The sequence below is a fragment of the Micromesistius poutassou genome (assembly GCF_964030765.1).
Source record: "Micromesistius poutassou genome assembly, chromosome: 3".
In the NCBI taxonomy this organism is placed as follows: domain Eukaryota; kingdom Metazoa; phylum Chordata; class Actinopteri; order Gadiformes; family Gadidae; genus Micromesistius; species Micromesistius poutassou.
In genome coordinates, this window is record NC_140273.1 from 1583568 (window position 1) to 1601453 (window position 17886).

General features: G+C 43.6%; 2 protein-coding genes across 2 annotated transcripts; one reads left to right on the forward strand and one right to left on the reverse strand.

Moving 5' to 3' along the window:
• Positions 1-8684: 8684 nt before the first annotated feature.
• LOC311340727 (uncharacterized protein) lies at positions 8685-10605 on the forward strand. The gene is made up of 2 exons (XM_084465602.1): positions 8685-9536; positions 9851-10605. Exons 1-2 carry the CDS (start codon positions 8791-8793, stop codon positions 10602-10604), a joined length of 1500 nt encoding a protein of 499 aa, XP_084321728.1. The 5' UTR covers positions 8685-8790; the 3' UTR covers position 10605.
• Positions 10606-10954: 349 nt separating this feature from the next.
• LOC311340726 (uncharacterized protein) lies at positions 10955-17837 on the reverse strand. Its single transcript, XM_084465601.1, has 9 exons — positions 17462-17837; positions 14075-14287; positions 13795-13930; positions 13224-13627; positions 12753-13063; positions 12405-12580; positions 12005-12177; positions 11516-11730; positions 10955-11231 (listed from the first exon to the last, which is right to left on the reverse strand). The coding sequence occupies exons 1-9, from the start codon at positions 17758-17760 to the stop codon at positions 10972-10974; spliced, it is 2187 nt and encodes a 728-aa protein (XP_084321727.1). The 5' UTR covers positions 17761-17837; the 3' UTR covers positions 10955-10971.
• Between the last annotated feature and the right edge of the window lie 49 nt (positions 17838-17886).

The window sequence follows — 17886 nt, forward strand, 5'->3', positions numbered from 1 at the left end:
TGCCGGCACATGACCAATAACAGTGATTTACGGCGAAGAACGTCTAAACCTCCCTGATCTCCTCCTCGTCCATCTGTGTCTCCTTCACTGCGGACCGGAGGAGTGTGTTTCAGTGCAGGCCGTCTGAGTGACAGTTGGCCCCCGTAGCCCCGACACCTCTCAGCGCCGGCGCCCCAGCGGGCGCGAGCCGAGAACGCGCCTCCCTGCGCAGAAGACCGGTGCGGCCGTGTGAGTTGGCCGGACGTGAAAACGCCACAACACTTCAAACCCCTTTGAAGTGTCGCTCGGAGAAAGGTCACCGATTTTTCCGAGAGAGGAGAGATTGCAGAGGAGACGACGAAGAGGAGGGAGGGAGGGAGGGAGGGAGGGTGGGAGGGTGCTGGCAGTAAATCGTGTTGATGGGCCGAGGGGGTTAGCGGTCGGAATCACCGGTGTGATTGTTTACCAGCCTGTTGCTCCTTCGCTGGACACCGTGACATTTGAAGCACCTTTTCTAAAAACAAGTTTCACCGTCATACTGGTCTTTGATGTGTTCCCACATCAAAGACCTCTTTGGTGTGGTTGTTCCTCTGCTCACAAACCAGCACGCCGCTGACCGTAGGTTAGGTTAATAACATTCATCTAGATTGCCTCAAACTGCTGCTAGCCCAAATGCCACCCTAGCCTAGCCTAGCCTAGCCTAGCCTATCCTAGCCTAGCCTAGCTGCCCGGTGAACTCAGGCTCCGGCCCGGTGAATCCGAGGTGGCGCCTGCCGGGCGGTCCGCACGGGGGCTGGTGAGAAGTGCTCCGTCCAATCAGACAGTGGTACCACACTGTTGCTCACCGCCTGCGGATAACCTGCGCCTCTCGGGCCGCTGCTGGCCTGCTCCCGCCGCCGCCACCGCTCCACGCCAGTAAATACGCCCCCCCCCCTTCCCCTTCCCCTTCCTCCTTCAATATCTCTCTCCCTCTCCTTCCAGGTTTCCCTCTCCCCACCCCCGACAGATCGTGGGTGGAGATGTGGGGGGTCTTGGCAGGGAGGATGGAGACTACGTCGTTAGGCTAATGCTACCTCAGATGGCCGTGCCGCTTGGGTTTAGCTCCGGGAGGGAGACAGGAACCAGTGCTGGATGTGGAGGAGGAGAGACAGACAGAGAGGAGAGGAGGAGAGACAGACAGAGAGACCTAAAGAGAGGAGAGGAGGAGAGACAGACAGAGAGGAGAGGAGGAGAGACAGACAGAGAGACCTAAATAGAGGAGAGGAGGAGAGACAGACAGAGACCTAAATAGAGGAGAGGAGGAGAGACTGAGAGATACAGACCTAAAGAGAGGAGAGGATGAGAGACAGACAGAGAGACAGACCTAAAGAGAGGAGAAGAGGACGAGAGACAGACAGAGAGAGACCTAAAGAGAGGAGAGGAGGAGAGATGGACAGAGAGACAGACAGAGAGGAGAGGAGGAGGGACAGACAGAGAGAGACCTAAAGAAAGGAAAGTCTGACAAATGTCCTTTCTTCTGTCAAATGTACTTATATACACTTGATTCGCTTTGGTTAAAAGTGTCTGCTTAATGCTTAATGTAAAGAGGGGAGAGGGCGTATTTATGGCACAGATTACAGATGATTATACTGGCGGCGTTATGCTATGTGGCATATTGTACACTCTCTTCGTCATAACATTCACAACTCCTGACGTTCAAGTTATTATCAATACAACCACGAAATGTGTGGCCTGGTTCTTCCTTTTGTGTTGCTGCGTGTTACATAACTGTGACTATGAATGTTTTTCCTTCTACTCAAGGTCGTACCTAAGTCCTTCAGAAGGGCTTCATTCCTCGTTTGAGGTTAATTTTAGCACAAAAGACGTGAGCGACTCAATAAATGGGCGGCCAGACGGAGGGGGAGTCAGATGGAAACAAAGAATGAAGACCAATGTATGCAAAGCGCTGCCTCTGTTTCTATCTTTAAAGGTTGGATGTGCTCTTTCTGTCCATCTCTTCACAGCACAGCCTGTGTGTGTGTGTGTGTGTGTGTGTGTGTGTGTGTGTGTGTGTGTGTGTGTGTGTGTGTGTGTGTGTGTGTGTGTGTGTGTGTGTGTGTGTGTGTGTGTGTGTGTGTGTGTGTGCGTGCGTGCGTGCGTGCGTGCATGCGTGTGTGTGTGTGTGTGTGTGTGTGTGTCTGTGTGTGCGTTTGTATATGTCTGGGTACTGCTTGTGGATGCCCTTTTTTATTTAAATTGTTTATCACGTTCCATCCTGCCTCGATGGTTCCACCCTCCTCACTTCAAGAGCAGAGTTGAAAACCTCTGTGTGTAAAATAACAAGTAAAACTCCCCCAGTAGACACCTAGCAAGAACCCCCCCCCCCCCTCCCCCCGTCTGATCCAACTTGCTTTAGCTTCAAATGTAAATAATAGATGTGTGTGTGTGTGTGTGTGTGTGTGTGTGTGTGTGTGTGTGTGTGTGTGTGTGTGTGTGTGTGTGTGTGTGTGTGTGTGTGTGTGTGTGTGTGTGTGTGTCAGATCGGTGGTTGGCATGCTGATTTTTATATACATGACACATAAATGTATGTGTGTGTGTGTGTGTGTGTGTGTGTTGATATTTGACTGCATACATCAAATACTGATTGTTTTAAGTTTAATTTGTGTTGATTGTGGAGATGTGTTTATTGTGTTTCTAAATGATTGTATATATGTACATGTATTATAGTGTATATATATTATAGTGTATATATGTTATGTAAGGGATAATGTATAGAACGCCGGTCATTATCGGGAAACAAGCGACAGGGCAAACAGCATACCGACACGAAGCGGAGGTGTCTTGCTTCGCCCTGAAGGGGCTTATTTAAGATAATGACCGGCGACGTGAAAAAATCCGCTTTCCTTGACAGCTGTCATTATATGCTTAGCAACGGTCATTATTGAAAAATAATTCACCACCGGAAGTCGGGAAGGCCCGAATGCAAGTGAACGGAGCGTTCCACAGCATTGACAAGAGCTGTGTAATAAAGCGTATATATATATTAGGTTATATTATAGTGTATATATAGTATAGTGTATATATGTTATACTGTATATACAGTGGTAGGCATAACTTTCGGCACCCATGCTAAAGTTGACTAAAAAGAGGAATAAAAAATTATCTTTTGGAAATTGATCTTAATGCCTTAATTAAACAAATGAGGAAAAATACAACCTTTAAGTACACAAATTTGCTTTGTGAATGAATAATGTATCGTAAATAAATAATTATAAAACGGGTGGCTTAAATCAAGCGATCTGCGACACTTTGCCGGCAGCCAGGAGGGACTACTTTTTTGTATTCATTAAAAGAAATGCTTTTCCGACTTTCTAGCTTTTTCAAAATTGAGGGTGTCTATGACTTTCATTTCGCCATACTTACGTAACCGTTTTATAAAAGCAATAGATAGGGGGGATCGGGATTGTTTCATTTGGGCGCACCCAACACATTTTGCCGCCCTAGGCGATCGCCTAGTTCGCCTATGGCAATCGCCGGGCCTGTATGTATGTATGTATATATGCATGCATGTATGCATGTATGTATGTATGCATGTATGTCATACATATATACATACATACAGATGTATGATTGACAGCTTAGCTAGTTAGCCATGACAGCGTAGTTGACAGACATGTAGCCTTTATGACTCAGGTCTATTGTCACTTTGTTTTTTTTCTAGAATTGCTATTGTAACACTAATACTAATAATACTGTATAATAATAACATAATAATACTTGGTGCTAGTCATAATACAACAGATTTTTAGTATCAGACACACACAATACAGGCCGACACACACACAAACACATTGACACCCACCTGTCAACTCATAACCACACAAAGTGAGGCGCACACAGACACACACGTCAGACCCAGATGTTGCCTCTATGTTATTTCTGTTTAAAAAAGATTCTGTTCATAGAACCAGTATCTCAGACATGCTGTCTACTGATAATTGTTTGCCAAGACGGAAACGGAGACCTGTGCACACGAGCACACACACATGCACACAAGCACACCCACACACACACATGTACACAAGCACACACACACATGCACACACGTACACATACACACACACACACACACACACATACACACACACAAGCACACACACATGCACACAAGCACACCCACACATGCACACACGCATACACACACACACTGGAATGCTCATTAATGGCTCAAGCGAAGAGCAGTAATTTGAACCCAATTACTATCAATGTGAAATTATAAACCACGATGGCTTGAAGCTACTTGCACTTTTAAAAGTGAATCATTTTGTCACTCTCTGTCTCTCTGTCTCTCTGTCTTTCTGTGTGTGTGTGTGTGTGTGTGTGTGTGTGTGTGTGTGTGTCTGTGTGTGTCTCTATCTCTCTGCCTGTCTGTCTTGATGTGTGTGAGTGTGTGTGTGTGTGTGTGTGTGTGTGTGTGTGTGTGTGTGTGTGTGTGTGTGTTTTTGTGTGTGTCTGTTTATGTGTCTGTTTGTTTGTATGTGTGTGTGTGTGTGTGTCTCTTTATCTCTCTGTCTGTCTGTCTTGCTCTCTGTGTTTGTGTGTGTGTGTGTGTGTGTGTGTGTGTGTGTTTATGTGTGTGTTTGTGTGTATATCTGTCTATCTACCTGTCTGTCTTTCTGTGTGTGTGTGTGTGTGTGTGTGTGTGTGTGTGTCTGTTTATGTGTGTGTTTGTGTGTCTTTATATGTGTGTGTTTGTGTGTATTTCTCTGTCTCTCTACCTGCCTGTCTTGCTGTGTGTGTGTGTGTGTGTGTGTGTGTGTGTTTATGTGTGTGTTTGTGTGTATTTCTCTGTCTCTCTACCTGCCTGTCTTGCTCTGTGTGTGTGTGTGTGTGTGTGTGTGTGTGTGTGTGTGTGTGTGTGTGTTGGGTCTGTTTATGTGTGTGCATGTGTGTGTCTCTATCTCTCTGGCTGTCTCTCTGTCTCGCTCTCTCGCTGCTCTCTCGTTTCAGTCTCTTATCTCGCCCTTGCCCTCTCATCAAACTGTTGAACTCAGGGGACGAGCAGCCTACTGGCAATAGGTAGATTTAAGGCCTCATCAGCCACAGCTGTTTGGTTGCATATCCCCGCCTTGGTTTACTGCGTCACATCCATGATTCACAAAGCCTTTTAATATTAATGACAACGTTTTATTAATCACGTTTAATTGCTATGCGGGTTGAACAGACTTAAGGAGCTACAGAGAGAGAGAGACAGAGAGAGAAAGAGAAAGAGACACAGAGAGAGAGAAAGAGAGAGTGACAGCTAGAGAGAGAGAAAGGGAGAGCGATACAAAGATAGAGAGAGAGAGACAGAGAGAGAGAGAGAGACACAGAGACATAGATAGGGAGAAGACGGAGACCGAAAGTAGCAATAATTATCCAGTGCTTTAAAACAGCATCACGTTGCTTGCCTAGCACGCGGTGATGTGTTGTGACAACCAACAAAGTACCTGCACCTACCTGCGGGCATCGATAAAAGATTTATGAGACTTTGTGTAAAAATAAGCACTGTGGTACAGCTCCGATAATGGGTCTGATTCCCCACAGGACAGCGGGCACATATCCTGCTCCGAGGTCTTCCTGGAGAGAAGGATGATTGAATTTATGGGAGGATTCTGCCGGGATCTGTCTACAGAGTCTACAGCCCAGAGGAACCCCCCTCTCTGTGGCTCAGTGACGCTGGTCCTGTGCTGCACTGTAGCGACGCTCCCACCGACTGAAGCGTGACAGTGACAGACCAGAGTCACGCAGGCGGTCGTACGTACATAATGCCAACCGGCGGATTCATCAAGGCTGCCCCGCGGTCGTAGAGTAAAGGCGCGAAGGGGCGCAGGTGTCACCGTCAATCGCTTCCACCCCGCCCGCCACACATGAATGATTGATTGACCTCCGCATCCCCAGATGTGCGGTCTTGAATCCAGGCGGCCGCTGCGTCCTTCCCCCCCCGGCGCAAGGTCGACGCTCTCCTGATCATTTTGTTGATATTCTTGCTGCTCGAGAATATCAACAAGAGTCAATGCAACGGAATTTCGTTCAATGTGCACTATTCTATTATATTATAACGCGCTTTTCGAACCAGGGGCTCCTCAAAGCGCTTCACAACACTGCCTCACATTCACCCATTCATTCACACATTCACAGACCCGACGGCGGAGTCGACCACGCAGGGCGACAGCCAGCTCAGTCAGGAGCAGTCAGGGTGAGGGCGTCTCGCTCAGGGGGACACCTCCACACTCAAGCTAGGAGGAGCCGGGGGGATCGAACCAGCGACCTTCCGGTTACCAGCCGACACCACCGCTCTACCTCCTGAGCCGCATGCCGCCCTGTGAGTGTGAGGAATCCTGTCATGTGATGGAAGGAGCCTGTTGTGAGAGTAAAGCTGGCTCTGCCTTTAGACCAGGCACAGAGTCACGGTGATGAAGGCATGGTGGAAAGGAATCAATTAGACTCTTCTTTAGGCACACGTGCATCAGCACACACACAGGAATGCATGTGCGCGCACACACACACACACACACACACACACACACACACACACGCACACATACGCACAAACAAACACATGCACACACATGGGAGAACACACGTGTACTACAACAGACGTGCACACGCACATGCATGTGCTCACACACAAAGAGGCATGTGGGGATTTTTGGGCGGATTTGGTGCTTCTTTGATCTCTAATGGTGGAGAAAGGATCCATCTGCCTCCAGACCCTGTGGCTTACCCTTCCACTGCTGAGAGCCCCTCACCTCCCCCTCACCTCCCCCTCACCTCCCCCTCACCTCCTCCTCTCATCAGCACACCTCGTTACCTCTCTCTGTGTGTGTGTCTCTCTCTCTCTCTCTCTCTCTCCTCTCTCTCTCTCTCTCTCTCTCTCTCTCTCTCTCTCTCTCTCTCTCTCTCTCTTCCTCAATTCAAAAAAGCTTTATTGGCCCGAGGACCAAACATTAACAATGCCAACAACAATAAAGAAGTCAAAATATAAAACGCTAAATACAAAATATATATACATATCAGACACACTATTATATGAGGGGCCGTATGGGACATTATTCAGAATAAGCATGCGCATACACATATGAAACCAAACTCATTCACATACTATACTGAAAACCTTGCACACATACAACTGAAAAGCTTTTACATACACAACTGAAACACTCTCACACAAACTACTGAAAGATTATACACTCACATACACAACTGAAAAGCTTGCATAAAAACTAGTGAAACCTCTCACACTCACTACTGAACACCTCTCACACACACTACTGAAAATTAAACCTCTCACACTCACTACTGAACACCTCTCACACACACTACTGAAAACCTCTCACACACACTACTGAAAACCTCTCACACACACTACTGAAAACCTCTCACACTCACTACTGAAAACCTCTCACACACACTACTGAAAACCTCTCACACACACACTACTGAAAATCAAACCTCTCACACACACTACTGAAAACCTCTCACACACACTACTGAAAATTAAACCTCTCACACACACTACTGAAAACCTCTCACACACACTACTGAAAACCTCTCACACACACTACTGAAAACCTCTCACACTCACTACTGAAAACCTCTCACACACACTACTGAAAACCTCTCACACTCACTACTGAAAACCTCTCACACACACTACTGAAAACCTCTCACACTCACTACTGAAAACCTCTCACACACACTACTGAAAACCTCTCACACACACTACTGAAAACCTCTCACACTCACTACTGAAAACCTCTCACACTCACTACTGAAAACCTCTCACACACACTACTGAAAATTAAACCTCTCACGCACACTACTGAAAACCTCTCACACACACTACTGAAAACCTCTCACACACACTACTGAAATCCTCTCACACACACTACTGAAAATTAAACCTCTCACACACACTACTGAAAACCTCTCACACACACTACTGAAAATTAAACCTCTCACACACACTACTGAAAACCTCTCACACACACTACTGAAAACCTCTCACACACACTACTGAAAACCTCTCACACTCACTACTGAAAACCTCTCACACACACTACTGAAAACCTCTCACACTCACTACTGAAAACCTCTCACACTCACTACTGAAAACCTCTCTCACACACTACTGAAAACCTCTCACACACACTACTGAAAACCTCTCACACACACTACTGAAAACCTCTCACACATACATCTGAAAAGCTTTTACATACACAACTGAAACACTCTCACACTCACTACTGAAAAATTATACGCTCACATACACAACTGAAAAGCTTGCATAAAAACTAGTGAAACCTTTCACATAGACTACTGAAATGCTTTCACACATACTAGTAAAATGTGCTCATATACACAGCTAAAAAATATCCTCTCACACACACATATGAAACCATTCACATACTATACTGAAAATACTACTATATATACTATATACTCAAAAACATGTACTGTATGTGAATGTTTTTCACTCGTGTGTGAGGATTTCAGTAAAAAATGGAAGGCGTGTGAAGAGGAAGGCGTTTCAGTTGAACAGGAAGGCATTTCAGTTGAACAGGAAGGCATTTCAGTTGAACAGGAAGGCATTTCAGTTGAACAGGAAGGCATTTCAGTTGAACAGGAAGGCATTTCAGTTGAACAGGAAGGCATTTCAGTTGAACAGGAAGGTGGTTGGAAAATCACTGATGTCTGCTCAACAGCCTACAGGTAGCTTAACCGAAGCAGCTGCATGAGAAGATCGGGTACTAGCGTACTGAAGTGTGAAGATCAGGAACTTAAATTACAATGTATATTCATCTGATCCTCTTTGTTTTTCAAATCCAAAGTTTATTTTTTGTGGTGAGAGGCACTGGAGAGGATGTGGCAAGTTTTTTTACAGATGCTCTGCACTGCATTGAGTCACTGCAGAGAGAAGAGTCCAGCAATTGTGGTCAAGAGAGGCTTTATAGGGTGCTTGATGATCATACAAGAACTCTATCTGCATTTATTGCTGCTGTGTCCAGATATGATCCTGATAATAGGGATGTCAGTAACTTACTCGGATCATTGTATAGATGCTTTCGCAACTTGCTGCAGGGACATGAGGCCAGACAGATATCCACTGATGTGACCAACCATCTGATACCCCCAACAACCTTGACTGGCCATCCAGGTCGGCCCCGATACACCATAGCCGCCGAACAGATTTTGCACTGTGTGTCCATTGGCATGACATGGCAGAGAATTTCAACATGCTTTGGAATCAGTCGTAGAACCCTCTACCGCCACAGGCAAACTCTGGGAGTTGAGCCATTAAGATATGCAGTACTGACAAATGAAGAACTGAACAGCCTTGTGACCAACATACTTCAGAACACTCCAAATGCAGGTGAAGCATATGTACTTGGAAGCCTAAGATCACGTGGCATAAGGGTCCAGCGTTGGCGGGTCAGACAGAGCCTGCATCAAGTGGATCCCATTGGGCGGTCATTTAGACGTCGTCATGCTATACGCCGAAGGGTCTATAGTGTTCAGGCCCCCAACCAGTTATGGTAAGTTCACATGGTGGAAGAATAATTCAGATCCTTTACGTAGGTAAAAGTACTAATACCACACTGAAAATACTCCACTACAAGTAAAAACATGCGAAACCTTACTTAAGTAAAAGTATTACCAACAAAATGTACTTATATATACTATATACTATTATTATATACTAAAAGTACTCATTGTGCAGTATAACGATCCCTTTCAGTGTTTTACTATTATATATTATGTTTTTGGAATCATATTACTGCTTCATTATGTTGTATTTTACTGTTGTAGATAATATTAGACAATAATGCTTATTCTTATCTCCCAACAGGCATTTTGACGGCAACCACAAGCTGGTTAGGTGGCGGATGGTCATGCATGGCTGTGTTGATGGCTTCAGCCGGACAATTATATACTTGCGGTGCTTAACAAATAACAGAGCCTTAAGTGTCTTGTCATTGTTTGTAGAGGGAGTTGAGAACTTTGGTTTGCCCTTAAGGGTCAGATGTGATCATGGCATGGAAAATATACATGTTGCCCGTTTTATGTTGGAAAGAAGGGGGTTGAACGGTGTTATAACAGGTGTTTCAGTACACAACCAAAGAATTGAGAGACTATGGGCTGAAGTTAATAGAGTAGTATCTAGACACTTTATTAACCTATTTGTGTTCATGGAGGAACACAGTATACTAGATTCATTGAATGAAGTACATCTTTTTTGTCTGCATTATGTGTATTTACCGAGAATTGAACGGGCAGTAACAGAATTCATCAACCAGTGGAACAACCATGGCCTCTCCACACAAGGGGGGCAGACACCTCTTCAGCTGTGGCATACTGGTGTCATAAACAGCTTAGGAATTCATCCAGTTGTAAATGACATCTTTGAGGTTGATAACCATTATGGCATTGATGAAGAAGGGCCATTGCCTGAACTTCAAACCAATAATAATGTCATTATTCCAGACATTGACGTAACCATTAATGAGACCACAATGAATTTTATTCAAGAAGTGAATCCACTTGAAAATGATGGAAACCATGGGATAAATGTGTTTTCTTCACTCTTACATTTGTTCCAGTGACTACCAAGTTATGTAACTTTTTTTTTTTTTTTACAACTTAGTTGGACCTTAACCTTAAAATATACGTTTTTTTATTGTTTTAATGGATCATTATGGAAGTAAATACTGGCTGCACAATGTAACTTGATTACAGTACGATTACAGTATGATAACTTGATTACAGTACGCTAACGAGTTAAATGTTATGTTAAAAATAAAGGTTAACATTTTTTTAACTGGTTTTAAAACTGGAACTATAAAATGCATCATGAGGCAATACTCTCCAAAATTGGAGCAAATGGCAATATCTTTTTTAGGTGTGCATTCAGAAATGGAACTAAAACTGTCCTTTTTAACTTTTTTCAAAGACACACTGACTGAGATATATTCATGCCCTGCCAAACCCATATGCGTTTCCTAATGCGAAGTCAAACTTCTCCTTAAACAGCTGGTATGACACATGTAGTGGCAACTTGATGCAGTTAACACATGTGTTGCTCATCGGGAACATTGGTGTAGAGGAGAAGCTGTCATCTCCTTTATGAATGAACTCGACAGAGGGAGCTGGGGAAAAGCCAATAGGTGGTACCACCGACGCTCCAGTTGCAAAGGCCAATATCTTCTGTAGTTTGGATGGCCCTTCTTCTTCTTCTTATATAAAAACAGAAAAACATTATAATTGGTAGTTGGTCCAAATAAAGTGTATATGACAACATCTAAGCTAAATACGAAACCATAACATCTGCTGATACTGAATAAATTGTCCAATAAGAGTATTTTACTTCTCAAAACCAAAGCATCAAAAAAAATAATAACTAATGAATTTATAACACACCTTTCATCTTTCAACAATCTCAAGGTGCTACGTGACAATAATACAATAAGAGAATAAAGACATTTAAGCTGACATTTAACAGTAAACTGTCAATTACCTTCTGCATCCTGGAGATAGTCTCTCCAGAAGGTAACAACTGTCTCCTCAGCAGTTCTGTTGTTGCTCCCTTCTGGAGACAGATGAATGGTAAAAAGACCTTCCACCTGGTCGGCAGTCAGTATGCTTGGCTGAAAGCAGAACAGGGGGCGAAAGCTGTCTGGATGCCTTCTTATTTTCTCCAGAACCCCAAGTGTTTTGAGGCCTTCACAGAATCTGTACAAAGAACATTGAACAAATATATTCATTTTGCAGAATTTAATCAGGGTTCCTTCTGTACACACACACACACGCACACAGGGTTCCCACTCTTTCCGCAATGTCAAATTCAAGGACTTTCCAGGTCCTTGAAAATTATAATTTTTTTCAAATTCACAAACTTTCAAGGATTTCAAGGACCTGTTGGAACCCTGCACACACGCACACACATATGGGTACAATTCTGAACCCTATCTGATTAACCTGACTATAAATAATCAGCACTGAATACCTTTGAAATGGACCTTGCACCCTATGGATGACCTGAAACTTGACAATGTCATCGACCAGCAGATCCCTGTCTCTTATTGACCGCATAGGCCTCAGACATCCTGCATTGGCCAAGTAGTCAAGCAGAGGTGCCATAGACTTCTCAAGGTCCTCAAGGGTTGTACTTTCAGATACCTAGCATCACAGGAGCAGCAGAATGGCTTGTTATGGCGGATACGTGTTAGTCATAAGTTATTATTAAGATGTTGAATGAAGTAGGGATGGGCATTTCAAAATAATTCAACAATGGGCACCCTAGACTGGACCAATACTCCCTCTCAACATGGAAAATAGCAAGAGAACATTGTAATGTAACCTAATTCTAATACAATGTAACATTTAAGAACTAACTACCAACTGACCTTTTTGGCTTTTTCCAAGAGTTCTGTGTCAGCTATGTCTTCTAGGACAGGATTTGCTGAACCATCAACCAGCTGAGAAAAAAGTGTTGGTGAGAGGAAGTTTGGTGGTGGACCGCCATGTACCAAGCTTACTGCAATGGCTCTGCCAGCTGTGTAGTACCAGTCCTCTCTTAGAGCTGTAAAACCATGGAATAGAAGGAAATATAATACATTAAGACTCACTACTACATAAAATCATGGATTTCATTATGTTACTAAAGAAATCATTAATCAGTTCAAAAGCTAAAAGTTGCATGTAAAAATCACCATGGGTTAAAGTGGCGTAACATTATTAAAGCAAGTCCTTACCAGTACTGTCAAGGGCTAAGTTCTTGCTGTTATCTTTTCCCTCAAACATACGTGACCTGGTAATGGTCTCCATGAGCAGCCTGAAGAATTCCCTCCTTGGCCCTCCTAAATCAACTCCTTCCTCAAATCGCCCCATGTCATCGGAGAATTTTACAAAGATCATCAAGTTGGGGTCATAGGATACCCTTTGGAAGCCCCGCATGGCTCCATCCCAGACAGCAGAGCGATTTATATTAAATTTGCATCGCTGTTTTGAGCTAATTTTGCTTGACAGTTCCAGCAGTATCTCTTCAACCGGGACCTTTTCTGCACTATAAAGATAACACCAAAAATAATAATGATCAGAAACACAATAATGTGACTCGTATTTTGTGAAATCTTTGGTCAAAAGCAACCAATTAATCCAAAATGTGTATGTCATAATAATCTAAAGACAAAAAGGCAAGCTCACATTCTGTGTGTGCTACTCACGTTTGACTGTTCATACTGGCAATTATTGCCTGGTTTAAATCTTCATCATCTGAAGAATCGTCAGGAAAGGTAGCCACAAGTGATAAATATGAAGAGTAGTCTTCATCAAGACCACTATTGCCACGGTTGTCATCACTTCCTTCCATTACTCTAGGTCTCATAAAAGCACTGCTGGCGGCATGGTTGGTGCCAGAGCTGTTTTCATTATCACTGGTAGTGATACTGTTAGTATGACTGCTAAAACTTGTACCAGCCCTTGTGGTACCATGCCTGTGAATGCCTGTGTGGATTTGCAGACCATCAACTACATGGCAATCATCATCACTGTCCTCAGCAGTTGCACGCGTGCTTGGCGTTGATGAGGTATTGACATGGGAAGGTTCATTTTCTTCTTCCGAGTCAGTCTTGAACAGAGAAAGGATAAATTCTAATATCAATAGCATATCGAATATCAAAAGCAAAAATTTGACTTTGAAATTAAGCAAGCAATAAACTGTACACTTCATGTTCAAAGGATAATTATATACTTTGCGTAATTTATTTAGTGGTTAACAACATAAAGCTAACTTACTAAAAGGTTCCTTGATGGTCTCACATACAGGGCTTTTGTTTTATAAACCTTATGGATTAACATCCCATTCAGCTCCTGACCCTCCTGGATCTTAGGGGACACTAGCGTATTGCCACAAGCCATTAGAAACTGGATGCTACAAAGAAGATGGGGATATTACTACTAAAATGCTTTTAGATTTGATTAACAATATGTTGTACCTGATTGTTTTTTAAATGGTCTATAAATAAAGATTATTATATTAAACATACAAAGTAGGAAGAAAAAAATAGGCCTTTACCTGACATCCTCCGGAATGTGCTCACCAAAGCCATCCCTGATGCGTTCTATAACAGTCTGGTGGTCCCAGACCTTCTGGAATTCAAAGGCACTGAGGATGTGGCCATGTTTGTGTAGCCATAATCTTGGACCTTGTTTGCACACTGCTCCCCATGATGGATTGGGGAGTAGTATTATGTCCTTGTTGAAATGGTGATGCTGCTGTGCCCTCGCTCTGAAATAAGAATGTAACTATTAGACTACATGAACAGCCTTACAATTCCATTTCTTCTTTGTTTTACCACAAATTCAGTAGTAGCCAAAACACAATGAAAATTAGTCTTTATTTTAAATAAAGACGGAGTCCACGGAAAGTTATCCACCATGTATCATTTCATTCAGTATAACTTACAGTAATGTAGGCTATGCTAGAAATGCAGTAGTAGATAGCTAGTTAGATATTAGCCTGGCCAATTGCTGAAACTCTGTTGGCACAATTTAAAATCACACTCTGATAAGCTATTAATTTAATTATAAAACAACTACTTTTTTCGCTGTTGCGAAAAAAAGGGGGGGGGGGGGGGGGGGAGAATAGGGTGACCAGATTTCCTGAAACTAAAACCGTGACACTTTGCGCGTTACCGTAGTGCGCATGCATGTGAGGTCATAGACACAGATATTAAGCTAAATTTCAACACGTAGGACCAGTCGCAGCTGATGATTAAATATGTGGGTGGGGCGCAGTCAGGGACGGGGGTGTCTGGGGGTCCTGCCCCCGAAAATTTTGATTTGGTAGATGTGATTTCCTGTATTCTTGTGCATTTTTGGGATGGCCACTACCTAAAAACTCATTCCGATTCATAGCCTACATGCTGAATTGCAGGGCCTGGACAAGCTTACACTGCATAAGACCTACTTCATGGCATTCCACCAACCATTGCTATTTGTCCTATGGGTGTCATTCTAGTTAGTTCTACCTTAACATTTTGCGTGTTTCCCGAAACGTTCTTTGCTATACAAATCTCTTTTGTACGTCGTTCATTGGTAAGGTTGGTCTGAAGCTCTCGTAGAACCTTCTTAGCTCTACCGTAGTGATGTTTCAGCTCCTGCAGTCTCCGCCAATGTACAGTAACCTTTAGAAATCCCCGTTGCGCATGTTCATTCCAAGTTCGCATCCGTAGCCAATTGAGGCCAAATTAAACGGCATGTTTGAATTAAGGATATTGTCTCGGCTGTTCTTTATTTTAGGCCGTGGGTACAGCAGGCAAGGTCAGCTTGACTCGCTTCCAATAATTTCAAAAACTCGCAACTTCCAAAAATTATTTTATTTATTTTACAATTCAAAAATTAACAAAACTGTCTTCTAAATTAAGGAAATGATACTGGGAAACGAATAAACCATTATAAGCAACGAGTGAACTTAATAAGCGATCGAAATACTTTTTGCAACCACCGCCTCTTTCCCTTGACATTTAGTTTTCACCTTAAATATGCGACAGATGCAGGCCTAATTAAGGCAACCTGGTCTCACAGGAATCCGTGAAATGAGTCGGTCTACGTCCCGTTTACAAAAAATAATGCCAATAAAAGGTTCGAATATTAAGGGCTGCCTAATATTCGTTCGAATATTATATAAAAAAAATAATATTCGAATAACGAAGTTCGGAGTCAAAGCCCTAGTCCATACACAGGTAAACAGTGACGGCGTTTGTTATCTCGTTCCACCACTGGCTTTTTTTGTCCTAAGCTTTTGAAAATGCCTGCGGAAGCGATGTCTGAGATGCAGACAGCTTCATGGTACCAGCGTCTGTCTCGTACGGTGTGGAATGAGAGCTTGTGAAGGGACGCAGGCACGCGGCTGCGTGCTTGCGCAATAGCAGACTGCCTGAGAAGGCAGTATCGCTGTCAAATCTGTCCCTGGGAAAAGTAACGTTGCGCCGAATTGAAAAAGGAACTTTAGGCCTAAGGTACAGCAGGCGAGGTCAGCTCGACTCGCTTCCAATAATTTCAAAAACTCACAACTTCAACTTCATTGTCTTCTAAATTAAGGAAAGGATACTTGGAAACGAATAAACCATTATAAGCAACGAGTGAACTTAATAAGCGGTCGAAAGACTTTTTTCAACCACCGCATCTTTCCCTTGACGGTGCGCAAAGCCCGCACACAGACAGGTAGCAAAAAGCAAATCAGTCTCAGCATAAACAGTATTATATAGGCTAATAAGCTAAATAAACGATTAAAAGATTAGCATTTTTCATAAATAATAAGTCAGACACCTGTGTAAACAGGAAATCAATAGCCTCATTTGAACGGCTTCAACAGATGTAGGCTAATTAAGGATGTGATTACCTCAATCTCCTCCGCTGTTTCTATATTTTTTAAGTCAGTGTAGGGTTTGCCCATGGTTAAATAAATGTTTAGGTTTAGATTTCGAGCAATGTTTTATTCGCAAAGACCGCAATATTTTTTAGAACGCTGTCATGCACCTACGCATGAAATGGAAAATCCATCTCTGAGCAATCGATTTCAGCACGTTCTTTCTGGACAGCGCCAATTACGAACGACTAAGGCGCAAGTGTAGTGGTGCCTGGTTGCTGCGGGGGGAAATCAGCTTTGCGCCGGGTGCAAACTAGCAACGACACATGCGCCCTTCTTCTTCTGTTTGGCGCACATGGCTAATTTGCATACACGCACAGGACTGGTGGAATGGGAACGTGTCGGACTGGCAGCATGTAACCATAACAACGGCTAACGTGTAACGGTGGGCCCGTTAAAATAATGTCAATGAATCAGCTCAAGCCTAACATTATCTACAATCGTTGAACCAAAGATAATACCGTTAGCATCTACAACTTGTAGGCCTATTTAATAAGCCTAAATTGTTCTGTGCTGTGTGCTGTTGGCTGAAGGGAAATAGCCACATCGTTGCGTTCTAAAACTGGACCTGGCGATTTGACATGTTCAATCTTCGGCGACTCCTGGCAACGGCATCAGCCGCCTTGCGACGACCAGTTCACACTGCTGCAACTTTTCCCCTGCGACGTTCTAAAACAGTCTCGTTGCAAGTCGTTGCGTCTCGAATCTTTGGTCTGAACTTGGCTTAAGGAGTGTTTAATCTTTATATGTAGTTATTAGTTAATGATCGGGCTATAAGAAGACCACGTTGGCTATGTAGCCTAATCGCGGACAAAATGGGGCATTTCATAGCGGATGGTGGAAACTGACATTTTAGCGTCCCAACAGGCTTTTGCTGGGACTCGGGACACGCAACTCAAAACCGGGACGTCTGGTCACCCTATGCAGCTAGAAGGGAGTCGATTATGGGCGGTAACAGCAGCCTCACACACATCATATCAGCAGTTAAACTCGAAAACATATTAAAGATAATTTCAAATTCCTACAAATTACCTTTTTTTCCGTGTGCCTGATGTCCATGCTCCGAAGCACTGCTGCGCTTGATAACGTGGGGCACGTTCTCTCATGACTGGAGCTGCTGCACCTGGCAGTGGCATGCTGCTGCGCAGGCGGGATGGGAACAGCGATGCTAGCTGACTGTCCGTGTCCACACATGGCATTGCAACATTCGGTTGCTGCCCAATTGTTGTGGCATTCGACAGTGTTCTGATGGTCTCCGCTGAGGCCAATATATTGTTGAGTAATGCAGCGGTTTCTCTTAGGCTACCGGTAGGCTGTTGTTGAGCAGACATCAGTGTAGCGCCTGTGTCTGTAGCATGTCTGTGTCTATTCTTTCTTTATTTTTTCAACTACCTTCCGTTTCAACTGAAACGCCTTCCGTTTTCACTGAAACGCCTTCCGTTTTCACTGAAATGCCT

Coding starts and splice junctions, on each gene's coding strand:
- LOC311340726 (XM_084465601.1), bottom strand. CDS start 17,760: ATGTCTGCTCAACAACAGCCTACCGGTAGCCTAAGAGAAACCGCTGCA. Junction 13,064..13,223: donor GCCAGTATGAACAGTCAAAC/GTGAGTAGCACA, acceptor TTATCTTTATAG/TGCAGAAAAGGTCCCGGTTG. Junction 12,178..12,404: donor TCTTGGAAAAAGCCAAAAAG/GTCAGTTGGTAG, acceptor CTGTGATGCTAG/GTATCTGAAAGTACAACCCT.
- LOC311340727 (XM_084465602.1), top strand. CDS start 8,791: ATGTATATTCATCTGATCCTCTTTGTTTTTCAAATCCAAAGTTTATTT. Junction 9,537..9,850: donor CAGGCCCCCAACCAGTTATG/GTAAGTTCACAT, acceptor ATCTCCCAACAG/GCATTTTGACGGCAACCACA.